This window comes from Mycteria americana, chromosome 4 (assembly GCF_035582795.1).
Source record: "Mycteria americana isolate JAX WOST 10 ecotype Jacksonville Zoo and Gardens chromosome 4, USCA_MyAme_1.0, whole genome shotgun sequence".
In the NCBI taxonomy this organism is placed as follows: Eukaryota; Metazoa; Chordata; class Aves; order Ciconiiformes; family Ciconiidae; genus Mycteria; species Mycteria americana.
The window spans coordinates 86,601,294-86,616,448 of record NC_134368.1 but is presented as its reverse complement, the minus strand read 5'-3'; the positions used below and the strand labels follow the sequence as shown (position 1 = coordinate 86,616,448).

The 15,155-nt window shown below is 40.6% G+C and overlaps 1 protein-coding gene across 3 annotated transcripts in view; it reads right to left on the bottom strand.

Moving 5' to 3' along the window:
- Positions 1-3,446: 3,446 nt before the first annotated feature.
- Positions 3,447-15,155, bottom strand: part of SEC24D (SEC24 homolog D, COPII component) — a 57,476-nt gene continuing 45,767 nt past the window's right edge. For all 3 annotated transcript variants that reach the window (XM_075501184.1, XM_075501186.1, XM_075501187.1), the window contains exons 14-23: positions 13,680-13,796; positions 13,032-13,202; positions 12,173-12,269; positions 11,355-11,500; positions 9,229-9,367; positions 8,646-8,764; positions 6,857-7,036; positions 6,152-6,343; positions 5,563-5,652; positions 3,447-5,162 (exon numbers count right to left, since the gene is read on the bottom strand). In XM_075501184.1, the coding sequence (XP_075357299.1) occupies positions 5,022-5,162; positions 5,563-5,652; positions 6,152-6,343; positions 6,857-7,036; positions 8,646-8,764; positions 9,229-9,367; positions 11,355-11,500; positions 12,173-12,269; positions 13,032-13,202; positions 13,680-13,796 (1,392 nt within the window). In that variant the 3' untranslated portion in view covers positions 3,447-5,021. The remainder of the gene's footprint in view (positions 5,163-5,562; positions 5,653-6,151; positions 6,344-6,856; positions 7,037-8,645; positions 8,765-9,228; positions 9,368-11,354; positions 11,501-12,172; positions 12,270-13,031; positions 13,203-13,679; positions 13,797-15,155) is intronic.

Here is a 15,155-nt window from a genome sequence, read left to right as displayed (position 1 = left end):
GCTAATGTTGAAATATTTTTCTTAATATTTTGTGGGTTTGTTCTCCTTGAGGTTTTGGAATCGCTCAGTTGTACTGTGGTTTCCTCCCTACTGTTGTAAAAGAGCAGGCAGTAACTGTTCTTTTGGTGCATGAAATCTTAGCGCAGAAATTTCTGTAGGGTCTGGTCAACTTTGCGGCCTTGGCGGTATGCTTAGTAAGGGACTGCTAAAGTGCAAATGGAACTCGCCCGTTGCTCCTGCGTTCTATCCGCACATGGGAGGAGTGACTGTTCTAAGGGCAGTGTTCATTCCACCGTCAGTGAAGTCTGGCAAAGCCTGCTTGGGACAGCATCGGATCGAAGAAGGTATATGCCACGGTGAGAAAACCTTTTTGTGATTTTGCCCTGATCATGTTCTTACTCAGAAAGTAAATACTGGAGACACTTAACCGTGGGAGGTTGCTTTTGTGCTGGTAACAAGTCTTCTTTTCCTTTTTTTCTCAATTAGTAGAAAATGTTAATTCCCATTTGCCCCTTTTAATTGTATGTCCATAGCTGATAGTGCAGTGCTGAGGCTACTCTTAACATAGATTAGGCACACTGAAGAGAGACTCAAAAATACCTGGTTGAGATGTGCATCTCTATCAGTGTGCAGAAGTTGGGGTGCTGCTCAAGACTTCAGTGGCTTGGGAAATGAATTGCACGTGGTCTTGTAAAAAAAAAAAATATTCTCCCAAATAAATCCCTCTTGAGGGTGCAGAGCTAGGTTTCTTGTTTTTTCCCTCAAAGCTGAAATAGCTGAAGTAGTGCAAGGAAACAAAAGAATACTGCTCCAGAGAGTGTTAGATTAGACCTACCTGGATGGGCCAGCTTCACCATGGAAGTGTAATGTATGTGTTCTTAATGAGCAACTGACCAAACTTTTTTAATTGAGGTTAAGGGACAAGGAAATAGAACTTTCTACATGTCCTCTGTGAAGAAAGATGCCTGCCAGTCGTAATCTGAAGGTGCTGTTTCAACGGTGATAGATGCCCGTAAAAGTAAGACAGTAGCGCGTGTCTTGGTGTCGCGTACTTGTGGTTGTGGAGGTGATACTTAGAAAATACTGTAGTGAGACGCTATTCCCCAGCCTCCCCCAATGACGCAGTAAAAACATCTGGTCGTTTTTTTAATCACTGTTGATTTGGACCATATCTAAAGTGGTGGCTAGAGATGAAAAGCTTTTAATTTCATTACCCGTTGTCCATTAATACCTCAGTTGGAACGCTTTAACAGAAGGAGGAGGGTAATGCTCATCATCAGTGAACTGATGAATATTTCATTTACCACAAGTAAATGAAGACTTAATTTGAGCATGCTGTCCTTGAAGATGAAAAGCCTAACAAGTTTTTTCCTTTCCAATTTTACTAAATGCATAATGCCACCAATCTGATTTGGGATGCCTGTCTAGATCATGTCATGTCTTTCCATTCTGCAGGAGGCTTATAGTACTTTGAATATCTTACACCCGTTATGAATTAAGTGACAGATTTGACAGTTACACTGACAAGATACTCGGGATGTCTTAGCATTTCGCTTCAAAGGGATTTTAAGACATCCATCACTGTAAATCATTGTGTGTAAATCCAGCCATCAGCTTGAGAATTCTTTCCACCTTCCGATGCTGCTGGTTATAAGAGGTTGGTTGAAATGCTGGATGTGCTGTGAAGGTTAGTGGGCAATGCTCTCGGGGGGGCTGAGGTTCTTCCCCAGAGCAGTATCGCGAACGCAGGCTCACTGCGTATGTTTGTAGATACTGAATGCTTTGTTCAGTGAAGTGGAATTTAGGCTGCAAACTAAAGAACGATTTTGATCTGCCAATGGAAGTTAAATGGCATTAAGTCCAGGGATTAATTTTAGAGGACTTGAATGTTTTAAAATCCTTGGCAGGGGATAGAAATATCCAGAACACCCTCTAGAAAAAAATAACTGAACACTTCAAGCCCATTACATTGAAAACATCTGTAAGTCTTTTGTTTCTTGAATGTGGCTTTTTAAGGATACATTGAGTAACTGAAAGTGCTAGAGAATGAGGCCCACTGTTTCTGTATGTAGTAGAAAAAATGGTTTCTCCTTCCAAAATCAGTAAAGTGGGTGGCAACCTTATTGCTGTAGAAGAATTGCCCAGTGTAATGGGATGGTCACCTTCATACCATGGAGAGGAAAGCTTACTAATCCTTTTCATAATAGGGTCATCCTCATGGGTGAGAAAGCGAGCAGCAGGTAAGTTCTGTGGCAAAACATAAAGTAATTTTGAGTATAATTATTGCAGCAATTAAAAAGGAAAAAGAAAAAAAAGGCCTAACTACTGTAAATCAGAGTTGAATATTACAGTCCTGCTGTTTATGCTGGAGACAAGAATTGCACTTGTAATATGTCTGTGTGAGAACTTTTATGACTGCTGCAAGAGCTGCTGTATCAATGTGTGTCTGTATCTTGGTGCTAGTTTAGCCATTATGATGTCTTAATATAGGTGAAATTAACTGTATGTGACAGGCTAGAGCTCTGATGAATCAGCTATGCAAGTATAAATAGCTTTGTCTTACTACAGCTTTGTTCTGAGTAGCACCTCTGTGCCTGAAATCCTGCTCTGTCGGCTTTGCGGTGCACAGGTAAGTGACCTGTGCGCTTTGCTCCAGAGCTCTAGGTGTAAACCAGGCTGCCCTAAAGCAGTTGGTCAGCGTTGCTTGCGTGGCCTGAACCGACCAAGTGAGGATGCACGTGGTTGCGGTGCAGGCGTGATCTTCTGGCCATCGGCAAACTCCACGGAATAAGGTAAGGAAATGGGTTCTGCGCAAGCGTGGCTGAGGCAGGAGCTGTCTTGGGGAGCAGCTCACCCTCTGCCTACCTCTGAGGGGAAACGCTCATTCATTGCAGTTGACGTGAACTTTGTTCAGCAGCTGAGCCCGAACGCCACTGCCTTACTATGTGAAACTGCCACATCTTCCCCTTTCCTGGCTTGCTTGATAAGTGATTTTCCTAAAACAGTGCACTTGCCGGGCTGTTTTGGCAGGTCTCCTTACCGTCACTGGGGGTGATGCTAACAGCGGAAACACGCTGAAAATTCTGTTATACCACATAAGCCTGTCTTCAAAGTCAGAGTTGGGAGAAGGTGACCTCCAGTGGTCTTTAACTGTTGGATGCATGGCATTGTTTATGCTGTGTAGGAAGTGTTGTTGCTAATTTAACCTTGCCATGTTCCCTGGCTCCTGAAGTCAGGGTAATTGCTTTTTACGTTGTCTTGCTGTGCTGAGAGGGAAAGGCAGGGGGAGGAGCTGCACGAACCCTGAAGCCAGTTTCCATTGCTAGGTGCCCTAAAGCACCCTCTGTAGTGACCTGGGGTACTAGTTTTAGGTGCTACTGTTTAAGAGGTGTTGGATAGCTTTTGGCAGAGGCTGATAGCATAGAAACTGTAGAGAACTTAGTATATGAAAGAATAAACACCCACATGATGATTATATTTAATAATTGCTTATGTCTTTACACAAAGAGTTGCTGGTGTCATTTTACAAAGTACACTGATTTGGAATGGCAACAAATACTTTTTACAGGGTAATGTCTTCAGCTAAAAAGTGCTTGTCTGGGCAGCTGAATTCAGTCCAAGGATCCTGTTGTAATATAGCCACTTATTTTAAGAGCTCTCAGTCAATGCACGGGGATACAACTGTTGATAAGCCATCAAACCAAAAAATATGCATCTTGACTGCTTATCTTGGATATTAAAATGATTAATGCTAAGTAGCCACACTAACATGTTTAAAGGCACTTTTTTTTTTTTTTTACAAGGCCCAACCCTTATCCTTACTTTTGAAGGTTTTTCGCTTTCTTTGAAACACTGATTTTTGTAGCAATAGCTTTTTAAGTTTGGAAAAGTTCAAACCTCGCATGCAGAGGCATTGGTCCTAAAGATGCAGACAGACTGATGAGTATCTGAGGTAAACAGCTCTTCCACAGACTGGCTTTCTAAGTTCTGCCTTAAATATTGATATTAGCAGAGGCTTATTTTTCAAAGCAGTGACTGTTGAATAAATCAGTCATGTGAGAGGAGGTCACTGTAATAGAACTGGTATTAAACAAGAGGCTGGCTTTTTATAGCACCACAAACAACCTTTGGTTAATGTGTCAACTGTCTTACTGTTGACCTGCCACTGAGATTTTGAGGGACAGATGTTTATCTAAGCTGTAGTGGGGAATACTGCAGTTAGCAAATGTACTAAATAAAACTGAACATGCTCAATTTTGAAAAGGTAATTAAATAGTATGCTAAATTAACTGCTGCCCTTAAGACTAGAGAATTGTGGCATTATCTGCCAAACTTAGCAAAAGGATTGTTTGATTACTGTTCCTCTTGTGGTCCATTGTTAAACTTACTTATGTCCAGTTACAAAGTGAGGCATTTTTGTGTCCTGGATAGCCCTGGGTGTGGAGGGTTACCCAGAGCTCTGTTTCTGTAGAAAGCAAATGCTTGTCCCTTCCAGGAAAAAGAGGATTTTTTTGAGATTAGCTTTACATTGAGGACTTTGAAGTACTCAAATTGAACTACACGATTACTGCAAATCTGATACAACTGTATGCCCTCACTTAGAAAAAGCAGTGTTTTTGTATTTTTTTTTTTCCTCTTCTCTATAGATTTTTAGGATCTTTCCTGGCTCTCGTACAACTTATGACTAGCAAAAGGAATAATTAAAGAGTTTTCTAAATTAATAAATGCATACCATATGCTCTTAAGCCTTGACAGTTTGAAATCTGGCAGTTCAATTTAAAGAAAGAGTCAAGACTCCCAGAAGATTAATACCTGAGTGCAGAACTTCCTATTCTACAGCTTAGTAAGTAAGCTAAATACTCGGTGAGAGGTGGTGTGAAATGAAACTGTACAAAAAGAGCACAGAAAAGGTTCACTAAAGCACAGCAGAATGCCCGGGTACGGTGGGCCAGCCTTGAGGCTCCCATGACTGTCCCTCTTGCAAAATCAAAAAGAAACTGACAGATTTTACTTGAGTTTCCTTAACTGAGCAGCTGGCAGATCTCTTTGTGAACACAGCATAAGAAATCCACGTAAGAAGCTCCTCCATAAATACTCTTGTCTTCTACTAGGAACTGTCGGAAAAGCATCTCTGGCTGCTCCCGTTGTTTCACTATAATCAGCTGTAAAGATAAGATACACCTGTTTTTAGGATACAATCATACTAAATGGCAGTACTGTTTTCCCGTATCTATTACTGTATGCTGTTGAGGGAGAAGATGACCCCAAAACTAATAAATCTCTACATTTCAGTAGCTGTATTTACGAACACAGGAGAGAGAGACTAGTGTGAATTAAGGTTTGCAGAGTAAAATGGTAACCTTTCAGACTTGACTACCTCTGAAAGTCTCTTGATTAAGAATTAAGCACATTTGAGATGCTTGTGCCTACAGTGCATGCCGGAACTCACTGACGTACAGGAAAACTCCTGGTACGTAAAACCTTTTACAGCTACCGACAAGTTTTGTCAAAGCCAGTAGTGTGCTTTTGAACAGGTATGAGGAATGAGTTGAGAAGTCTTACCTTCATAGTGTAGGGCTTTTGGCTCTGGATATGCTCCAATATTGACTTAAGTTTCTTAGAAAATGGATTGTCCAGGTCAGGCAGCGATGTCTGTTAGAATGAAAGCATACAGGTTGTTATATTCCAGTCACATCTCTTATGAATTCATACAGGACTAGCTACTGATATTTATGATGCAAGTTACTGCGGATTTCATTCTGAACTGGGAAATACCATCTGCACAAAAATACATCTCATCTGTCTAAGCCATTTTTCAGTTTAACATAACCACTATGTGAAAATTCACTATCAGGAGAAACTATTACAAAGCATTTTGTTCCAATTTTAGCAATACACATTCAATAGGACTTTAATATCTGCAACAGTGAAAATTTAAGAAGGTTTAAAAATGCTGTGAAAGCTTCTTGCCCATCAGTGTTCAGAATGTAAAAGTTTTATGTATGTTAATGGTGTCTTAACACCTTCTGCTGGTCACGAGTTTCTGCTTTTAGTTGAATGATGAAAATCCGCCTCATTTGTTTCTCTGATTAGCAGTCTGTTCTTACCAAATCATAAATTCTGAAAAAGGGACTAGTCTCCATCTACTCACAGCCTCCGTGCTGATGTGTGCAAAGGATGGCACGTTGAAAAGCCCCTGGATGAGCTCTGGGGGCGTGCTGACTCCCAGCCATAGGAACATACTCAGACCGTTGGCCAGAAGGAAGGCCCCTCCTTCTGAGAGACGTTCCTCAGAGCAGCGGACAGCAGCCGGGACAGCGTCACTCTTCAGATCCAGGCTGTGCTGTTGGGGCAAAAATACACAAGACATGTAGACTTGGTGACTTCAAGGTGACTAAAGCTCTAATTAGATACTGAAAAGTAACTACTGAAAGGTTTAGTGCATCTTAGTGGGTTCCTTTCCAGATTAGAGGAATTAAAAGTCAAACCTCTTCTTTTTCAGTTAACGCACTGTGTGCAAAGGAAGACCTGCCATAAGTGGGGAGACACTTGCATACCAGTGCTGATCTTTAGTAAAGCTGGCATCTTTCATTAGCCTGGGCAAAAACCTTGGTAAAAGTACAGTGAGATTCTTGGAGGGTGCTGATGTCAATCATTGGTCATGTCACTTCCCCCTTTTCCATTAAACTAGAGGTTCTACCCTCCCTCCTCAATTTAGTTCAACTAGCAACTCCATCACAGTAAAAATGTAATCCAGCATGGTAGTATAACACTTGGCAGCAGACAGAATCTTTTCTGCACAATTAGAAAATCACAGCATACTGAAAACGAAGAGATGTGTGAACAACACACTCACAATTGGCAGAAGCTGGGGATAGAAGAACAACTGTGTGTCGGCGACCCCCATAGACATGACCAGCTGTCGATGGTAAGCTCTCTCGTCAGTCGGAATTTCTGGTCTGCCAACTAGCACGCAGCTCTTCAACAGACAGTTCATGTACACTGGCAGCACCTTCATTGCATCCGGCAGGATGAGCTGAGAGGCAGAGAAGGCTTGTTATCAAAGGTATCCCATGCACTGGGGAATGAGCGCTGGACTTCCAAACATTTAAATAAACCACTGCTTGTTTTCTTTGATTAAAGAGAAAAAAATAGAAAATTTTTATATGTGCTGTTTCAAACCAGATGTGACAGCTCTGAATGGTTAATACATGCAGTAAGAATCCAACAGAAATTAGTTGCCCTATAGACTGTAGTCATCGTCTTGCACGCTGTCATCTCCCTGTAACCCATGCTCATTTTTAGGTACTAAATTAAAGGGGAGTCACATAGGAAAGGGGGGTGTTTTTTCTCTGAACAATTCAGGAGGGAAACGAAGGTCCACAGTATAAGTGTCTCTTTGGTATTGTTTCTCACATATTTGGTCCTCACTAACATTAAACAATTAATTGCCCAGGCTTTTGCTTATTGGAAGGATTGTGTGGTATGTAGAAGCCCTAATCTTTCTCTAAGTTGAATCACCAGGACATAAGGGTGAATAATTTAAAAGGAAACAACTGTTGCTTTTACTGGAGCATTGAATTTTAAGTCATATAATTAGGATGTGCTAATAATTCTAATCTATACGTTACAATCAAGAAGAAGGAGGAATTGGAAAATACAGTTTAAAGGCGATCAAAGGAACTACTCTAAATCAAATGCCTCCAACATTGTCAGAGTCCTTTGACCTTCCTATTAACTTCAGCATTAATGTACAAAATTGCCAACTGTCATTCAAAAAAGTGTCCCCAACCCAACCATTCCTGCTACCTTTTAAAGTGCCTTAAAATCTGAAGGAGAGAGGGAAATATTGTGAGGTGCAAGACAAACAGAAGTTAAATTCAAATGCTTACAGGATTTGGACTTAGTTCAGCCATCTTTGGGTATTTGTTTGAAACAGAAAAAGCCTTTTGTCAGAAACAGTTGCTGAAAGGATTTGAAAACACCTTCCTGTTAGTTTAGTTAGACCTCCCCCACATGTTCTGCATATATAAAAGAATGGGCTGAAAATAACACAGATTTCTTCAGTTGAGAGAATTTTCAAGTAGTGTGGAATACAAGTAATCAGGTTCCTAGAGCTTCTTACTACCCTTCGGTAAATAAAGGGGTTAACAGTTTATCTTAATCACCATGGATTTCCCCCCCAGGAGTTTGGCCCCATCTAGACATCAGGTATTTATCACTCCAGCGCACTTGAGGCCTACGTGCAAATTCAGAGTGTTTACTAAGCTACAATGTTATTTTCATTTTTTGACAATAATAATCTTATTTGTCAAAAATTAGAATACTAAAGTCTTTAATATTATAATATATAATATCTATAATATATAATAATGTAAGAAGAAAAAATGAAAGCTTTGAGTCAGCACATAATTCCAGCAGGAAGAAAAAGGCTGTCGAAGCTCCTTTGTGTGAATATGATCATCGGTTTCCTCAGTGGCATTGCCATTCATTCCACAACAACATTGAATCCCACCTCTCATTAACTATATTTGGAAGAAAAGGAAAAGTCTGCCCTGAAATTTCCCTTTCTGGCACTGCTGATGGTGGTCGTTCATCTGCTGCAAAGCCTGGCTGGGGGAGGAATGTGTTCGGGTGGGTTTTACCTGGCTTACTGCCGACATGCTGGCACAGTTCTTCCGGTAACACGCCAGCATGTGAGCTGTCTGATTCACCAGGATCTCTCTGACCATCTTCAGTGGCTGGCTGAGAATGGCTTTAAAAGCTACAAATACAGAAGAATAAAAGAGCGTGCTAAAGATGGACACATACATACTCTTAAAGTACCTATATTCTGCTAGCTTCTAATTTTACTAACCTGAGGTCTATGGCTGTTTCTTAGTCTCTGCTACAGACAGCATCTTGGAGAATGTTTATTCATCTTCACCAAAAAACCCCCCACCAACCGTCCAACACTATGATAGGATGCCTGTTTCCACTACCGTGCCTATACAGTTCTGTGCATTACGTGTTTCTAGCTACCTTCACAAGCATTACTTTTATGGCAGCATGTCTAAAATACGTAATCTGTTTGTCTTTTCCATTTATAATACTTCAAGAGTTGCTCAGGCTTGGAGCAGAAGTTACAAAACATCATTTCCCACTAGGTAATCACTTCAACTCCCCTTCCTTCCCCTTCCTCCACCCCAAAGTAAAAAAGGAAAGAAAATTGGTCTGTTATAACTTTACCTGACTTAGCAAAGAAGTTGATAAGTGCATCAGTCTCACAAGTCTTGTAGACATCAGCTAACTGGGAGCTACAATTTAAACCTATATTGTGTATGCGAAGTCTTCTTTGCCCGCTTATTGATGTGTAAAGGACAGCACACTGCAACAGAGGAGCAAATTACCATTTATTTTTATTCTAAAACAAAAAGCTGCCGTCATGCAAGAACCACCTACTTTGTGTGTAAAAGGCATATGATTACTTCTGAAGACAGCCTAGCCTTGTGCTGCTTCAGAGCTTCTGTCATCTATGGGACCAACATATACTTCCATAAAAAATACACGTATTAGACATTATAAAAGTTACTAATCTTAAAATTATAAAAAAATAATATCACTGATTGAAAGGCTTATTACTGTCATTTGCTACGCACTGATGGTATCATCTGAAAACAAGAGACCACTGACTGTAAATTTGCAAATCATACTTTGTAATGGTGTAATATTCAAAGAGTTCAAATAAATGTATCTGAAAAGACCCATACAAGAGATGAGAAGCTTGCTGAGAAGTACTCTGCCCATCACATGATCTCTTGGCAAAAACAACACAGAAAAACTTCCTAATCTTGAAACGCTGAGTGGTTCTTTTTACGTAAGTAGCTTACGACGTGAAAAACAAGAGGTCCTGCTAACCCCTGTATCCTGCATCTACCATGGTCTTGGATATTAAAAATTGAGGGTGTAATTTAAGAGTTTCCTTAGGACACCAATTCTCCTTCAATATAATGTTGATACTTCAATATAATGTATGATCCAAAGCCTGCAGGGCAAACGCAGACTCCAAGTTCCTGCAATCTGCTTTGCCTTAGATGCTGCCCCAAGTACCCCTCATATGAAAGAGCTGTAAATGCAACATGTACACGGCATATATACATCCCTGCACTGCTGCACCATGGCTCTAGGAAGCGACTTCAGGCGTACCAAACTGGACATTTCACAGTGCTGTATTCATACAGGGATTAACCGCTGAGCTAGGAAACGTATTTATGGGGGCAAGCTTAACGCCAAGCAGAACAGAAATAAAAAGTTCAGGTAATTCTGTGGCTTTAGTTTAAAGCCTTGCAAGCTGTAATGTTTTCTGTCATTAAACAAGAAAAAGGTCATGACTAAACATCTAGAACCAACAGCCTCCATTATCCGATAATGGGTGGGATACTCTCATTCCTAACAAAAGATGTTATCACAAGTCTGTTTGTTGGCAATTTATGTAGAGAAATACCCATTATTCCCTAAGTGGCATTTCCAGGAACTGTTAACTGAGGTCCCACGTTGTGGCCTAAGGTGGGAAGCAAAGATTTAATTAGCTCTGGAACAGCCTGGCCTTTTCAAGGTAGGAGCGAAGCTCCTGATGCACTAGGCAAAATTCCTGCGGTAGTGGTGCTACCGCGGCCAGTCTGATCTGAGCTTGCAGGGCTATCCAACTGAGCCGAGGAACATGGAGGGCTTTCTCCCCTCTGCTCACAGACTGGAACCACTCTGCATGGGAGAGAGGGTGCCGCATGTCTCGTCATTATTCGCAGAGTACATCACGATGCCAGCAGGTGAGTGCTGTGGCACTAGCACGCACGTGCCAAGGGCCTGAGGGAGCAGGGCAGCTAGCTGACAGTTTGCAAGCGAGAACTTTGATTGCACAGGTACCATTGCTGGTGGTCTCGAGCAGTCCGTAGGGTTGGACGTGATGTTTAGCAATAGAGAACTGCTCTTGAACACAAGGAATGCCACAGCAATAACAGTTTCCATATAAGTAGTAATGACTCTTGTACTCCGAATAAACTTATTTAGTAAAATGGAAAAAATAATAGCTGACGAGGTCTCAGTAACCATTTAGAAAGCATTTTGGTATCCCTGAATAGAACATGCAGTATAGAGGTAGCTGAACACACTAATTGTCACGAGGGGCACTGTTTGTGCTTTTGAGGGAAGATGCAACCTTTGCCTAGTTAATTGAAACCTTTTTTATGTCACCAGAGTCTGTGCAAGCTGTGCCTTGCTCCCATTGGTCCTACACTGTAACTTTTTTTTCCGTTATGGCTGCAGAAGTTCTTGCTCACAATTTCATGACATTACATGTAATTACGGGGTTTTTTTACCTGAATTAAGGCTCCACTGTCTTCATTCAGTTTGTCATCATGTTTGAACTCCACTGTCACTGCCTTGTCACAGTCAACTGCTGCCATCTCTACATCTGTGGTGTTGTTCATGTAAATAGCACCGAAGAAGTCCGTAGCCCTGAAGCCTACAGCCAGATTAGAACAAAACAAATGTATCCTTTTATTTAAAAATAGCAAATAAAATTGACTTTATTTGGTGACTTACTTTTTATGATCAGTCAATTTTGCTTACTGAAACAGGAACCATTTTTCCCTCAGGGATTTGCAGCCTCAGGGGGTCCCAACAACTGCCCTTGCCGATGGCATTTTTTGACAGTTGGGTGAGAGGGAAGAGCTGATGCGCCATGAAGCTGCACCGTGACTCTGAGACCACCCACAACCTTTTGCACGGTTGACTTGGCCACTTTGTGTGTCTATGTTTCTCAAATACTTGCATTTGAGGTAAGAATGAATGCTTGAAAAGTAGACACAATAATGTCATTTGAAGTATGAAAATGAAGGAAGCTGTAAGCATCCAGCAGCAATACTTTTTTAATACAATTTACTTGCAATCCAAGATGCGTGCATAATGATCAGAAGCCTTACTCGTATCTGAAAATGAATTACTATGGAGGCATATAGAGGAAGGACCTATTCATGCATTTTATCAGTCTATCCAATTACTTTTGAGGAGGTACGTAATGAAGTTAAAACAGTGAGCCTGATCTTACAAGTGATCTGTACAGCACTATATTATTTAAAATTATATACTGTCATATGCATTCATGTTTATTTTCATTCCCAATGGGTACCATTACCTGTACTTGTCCGAACCCTCATTATTGCATCAAATCCGGTCTTTTTTTCTATGTCCTTCCTGAGGTCACTTAAGAACTGGGGGCTGTCAGCATCGAGCTAGAAAGGCAAAGCAAAAGGAAAAGCTGCAGTTCACCACTGGGTGGCAGAAACATAGCAGAAAGCCAACCCTCTCCCCCTCCCTGTGACACCCCCCCCATCAAAGCTGTTCTTTACACATTTAACATCTCTCTTTTCCTTTAAAAAGAGGTAAACAATGTTGATTGTTGTTTTGTTAACAGAAACATATATATGCAAGTGTCCACCAATTCAGCGCTAGGCTTGGACATCCAGAATTTCTATTCAACCAAATTATCTCCAGTAACATCCGTTCTTGCACTTAACCTTGCAGCCTAGCGAGGATTTTATGGCACAGCCTTAAGAATTACAGAGTTGCCTTGCTGACTATGCAAAAAATGCTTTTGCAGGTCAGCTCCTGACACAGAGCAAGTCCCCTGCTCCCCAGAGAGATTCTCATGAAATTTTCAAACAAACAAGTGTTAGGGCTTTTTGTTGGGTCTTTATCATAAGCATTTTTATCTGTATATCCAGGAGTAATTGACTTCCCTGCACAGATGCCAGCATATTTAAGTAAGTGGATTTAATTTTAAGATACCAACCAGCTTATTACTGTTTCAAGATATATATTTGAGCCTGATCTGTCATTTCTAAGTTTGAATTTTATCCCCTGGAGCTTATAAGTAAGTTTTCTAGAGTCACTCTACTTTTATGTTAAACGTCGAAGCACGCGTTGAAATGAAAAGAAAAACAACAAATCCCCAGGTGCTACTATCTGAAAGGCAGGAAACCTGCATCACTTACCTGGAAATTGTTGTACTTGTACAATGTTCCTCCAGTGTACATTGTGACAAGACCCATGGAGGCTACGTCCACATACTGATTTGGGAAGAGGAACAAATTCACGCAGCAGCCATTAGCCACACAATCCCTGGCTAAGGCCTCGTAAGAATTTACCTGGGGCTGGAAGAGTGTCTGCACAGAATTAAAAAATACAAGTGTCGTAACATTAGATAGTGTTGGTAGCCAACCACAATCCAAATGCCCACCTGAAGAAAAAAAGATGAAGTGGAAGTTTTAAGTGAGGCATGGATGCGATTAAAAACATGTTGCCCCTGCCCATATACTCGTATGCAGGGAACCAACTCCCTACATTCTTAGAGAACTCCATCACTAAACAGGCAGGCAGCAAAGGCTCTTGATGGGTGGAATTATTTGCTGCTGTGGGCTTTCTTTTATTGATGGGAACAGCTGCTCTACCATAGTTTGACTTTGGTGTTCCTGTAGGGCCAATATCAATATACCTATACGTTATCAGGGCACAATGAGAATGGGAGGTTATATAATTAAACAACACGTCTTTGTAAAAGAAAATAAATGAAAAAAGATCAAGGCTCTATTAGAGAAATTCAGCGTAATAGCAGTCCCTTGTGAACTCAGAGTAGAAAATACCTTTTCTTTATCTGTATTGAGTAGTTTTTTGTCATCTCTGTTTCTCAGCTTCCCTGGTGCTTCCGCCGTTGGCAATGAAGAATGGAAGATAAACAATTTTCCAGCACATTCTGCAGCCTGTTTCAAAGACACCAGATTGGCATATTTATTACTGCTAAGATAAACAAGCCTAATTTTCATACATTGTGGTATCTCAGAGAACACTGTAAACTTTCTGCAAGTTCCTCGGAGCTAAATAATTCATTTAGAGACTCAAAACTTGATAGAAATAAGTCCCAAAATAAACTGGGAATTTTATGTCAGTAAATAACTTAGTCTAGCACACGGATATGTTGGCTGATGCACTGTTACAGTAATTTCTACATAGGAACCTAAAATCTTGATGGGCAAAACTAGGAGTACCTCTCTTGGAGACTTTCCAATTGGATTCAAGCATTATGCAACAAGCAACAAGTATCAAAAGTACAAATACTAAATCGGATAAAATTAAAAGGAAACTAATTTAGCAGAAAAATTATTTCTTTCAGTTCAGGCACACTGGTGTTCACTACATTTTTATAGATGAGCAACGATTACATTCCTGTACTAGATTCCACATTCAAATCTACACTAAAATGCAGCAGTATCAAAACTTGTAATGAACATTTCCTCCTGTCACTAAGAAATGAAGTAACTGCCAGTTTTATCCAAGTTTTCTATTCTTATTTAGAACTCTAATGACAACATGGTATTTACTGAGATGACAAACTACTGACAGAAAACCCTGTGTTCCAAAGAAGAGAGTAACAACAGTAGCAGTACTGCAAGCATCTTTGTACTATTAACAAGCTTTTCTACCAAAATTTAGAAAATCCAGTTTATCGCCTACTCTTACTATTGAGACAGCTAATGGGAATGAACAGAATAGAACAGAGTATTTCAGTTGGAAGGGATCGACAATGATCATCTAGTCCAGCTGCCTGACCGCATCTAGTCAAGGCTGACCAGAAGTTAAAGCACAGTGAAATGAAAACTGATCAGCAATTCTGAGGCCTTCAGGTATTGGAGAAGTTGGGTGAAGGTGAAGGGAAGGAAGGAGGGAAGAGGGATTTGTCCTTTTCCTGCTCCAGATTTAACTGCACATCCAGGTTAAAACTGCAGTACCCAAGACTACAGACACAAATCAGCTTTGGTACCCTTTCTCCTTCCTCCTCCAGATCTTAAGATGTTCACAAGATGAAGATAGTCCACATTTCAAAATAAGCTATGGCATTCTTCTGGGAAAACTAGAAATCTCTTTGCTATGGCAGAAATGCAACTGAAGACAATATCTGACTTTTAACAGAGCTGAAATTTCACCCCTAATATTTCAAGCATAGTTATCTTTAATCACAAATGCCAATTTCTTCAATTCCTTTTAAGAAGCGTCCTGCTGAAGACTGAAAGACTTATCAAATAGCTCTTTGTCATGATACGCATCAGGAATTACTGACATTG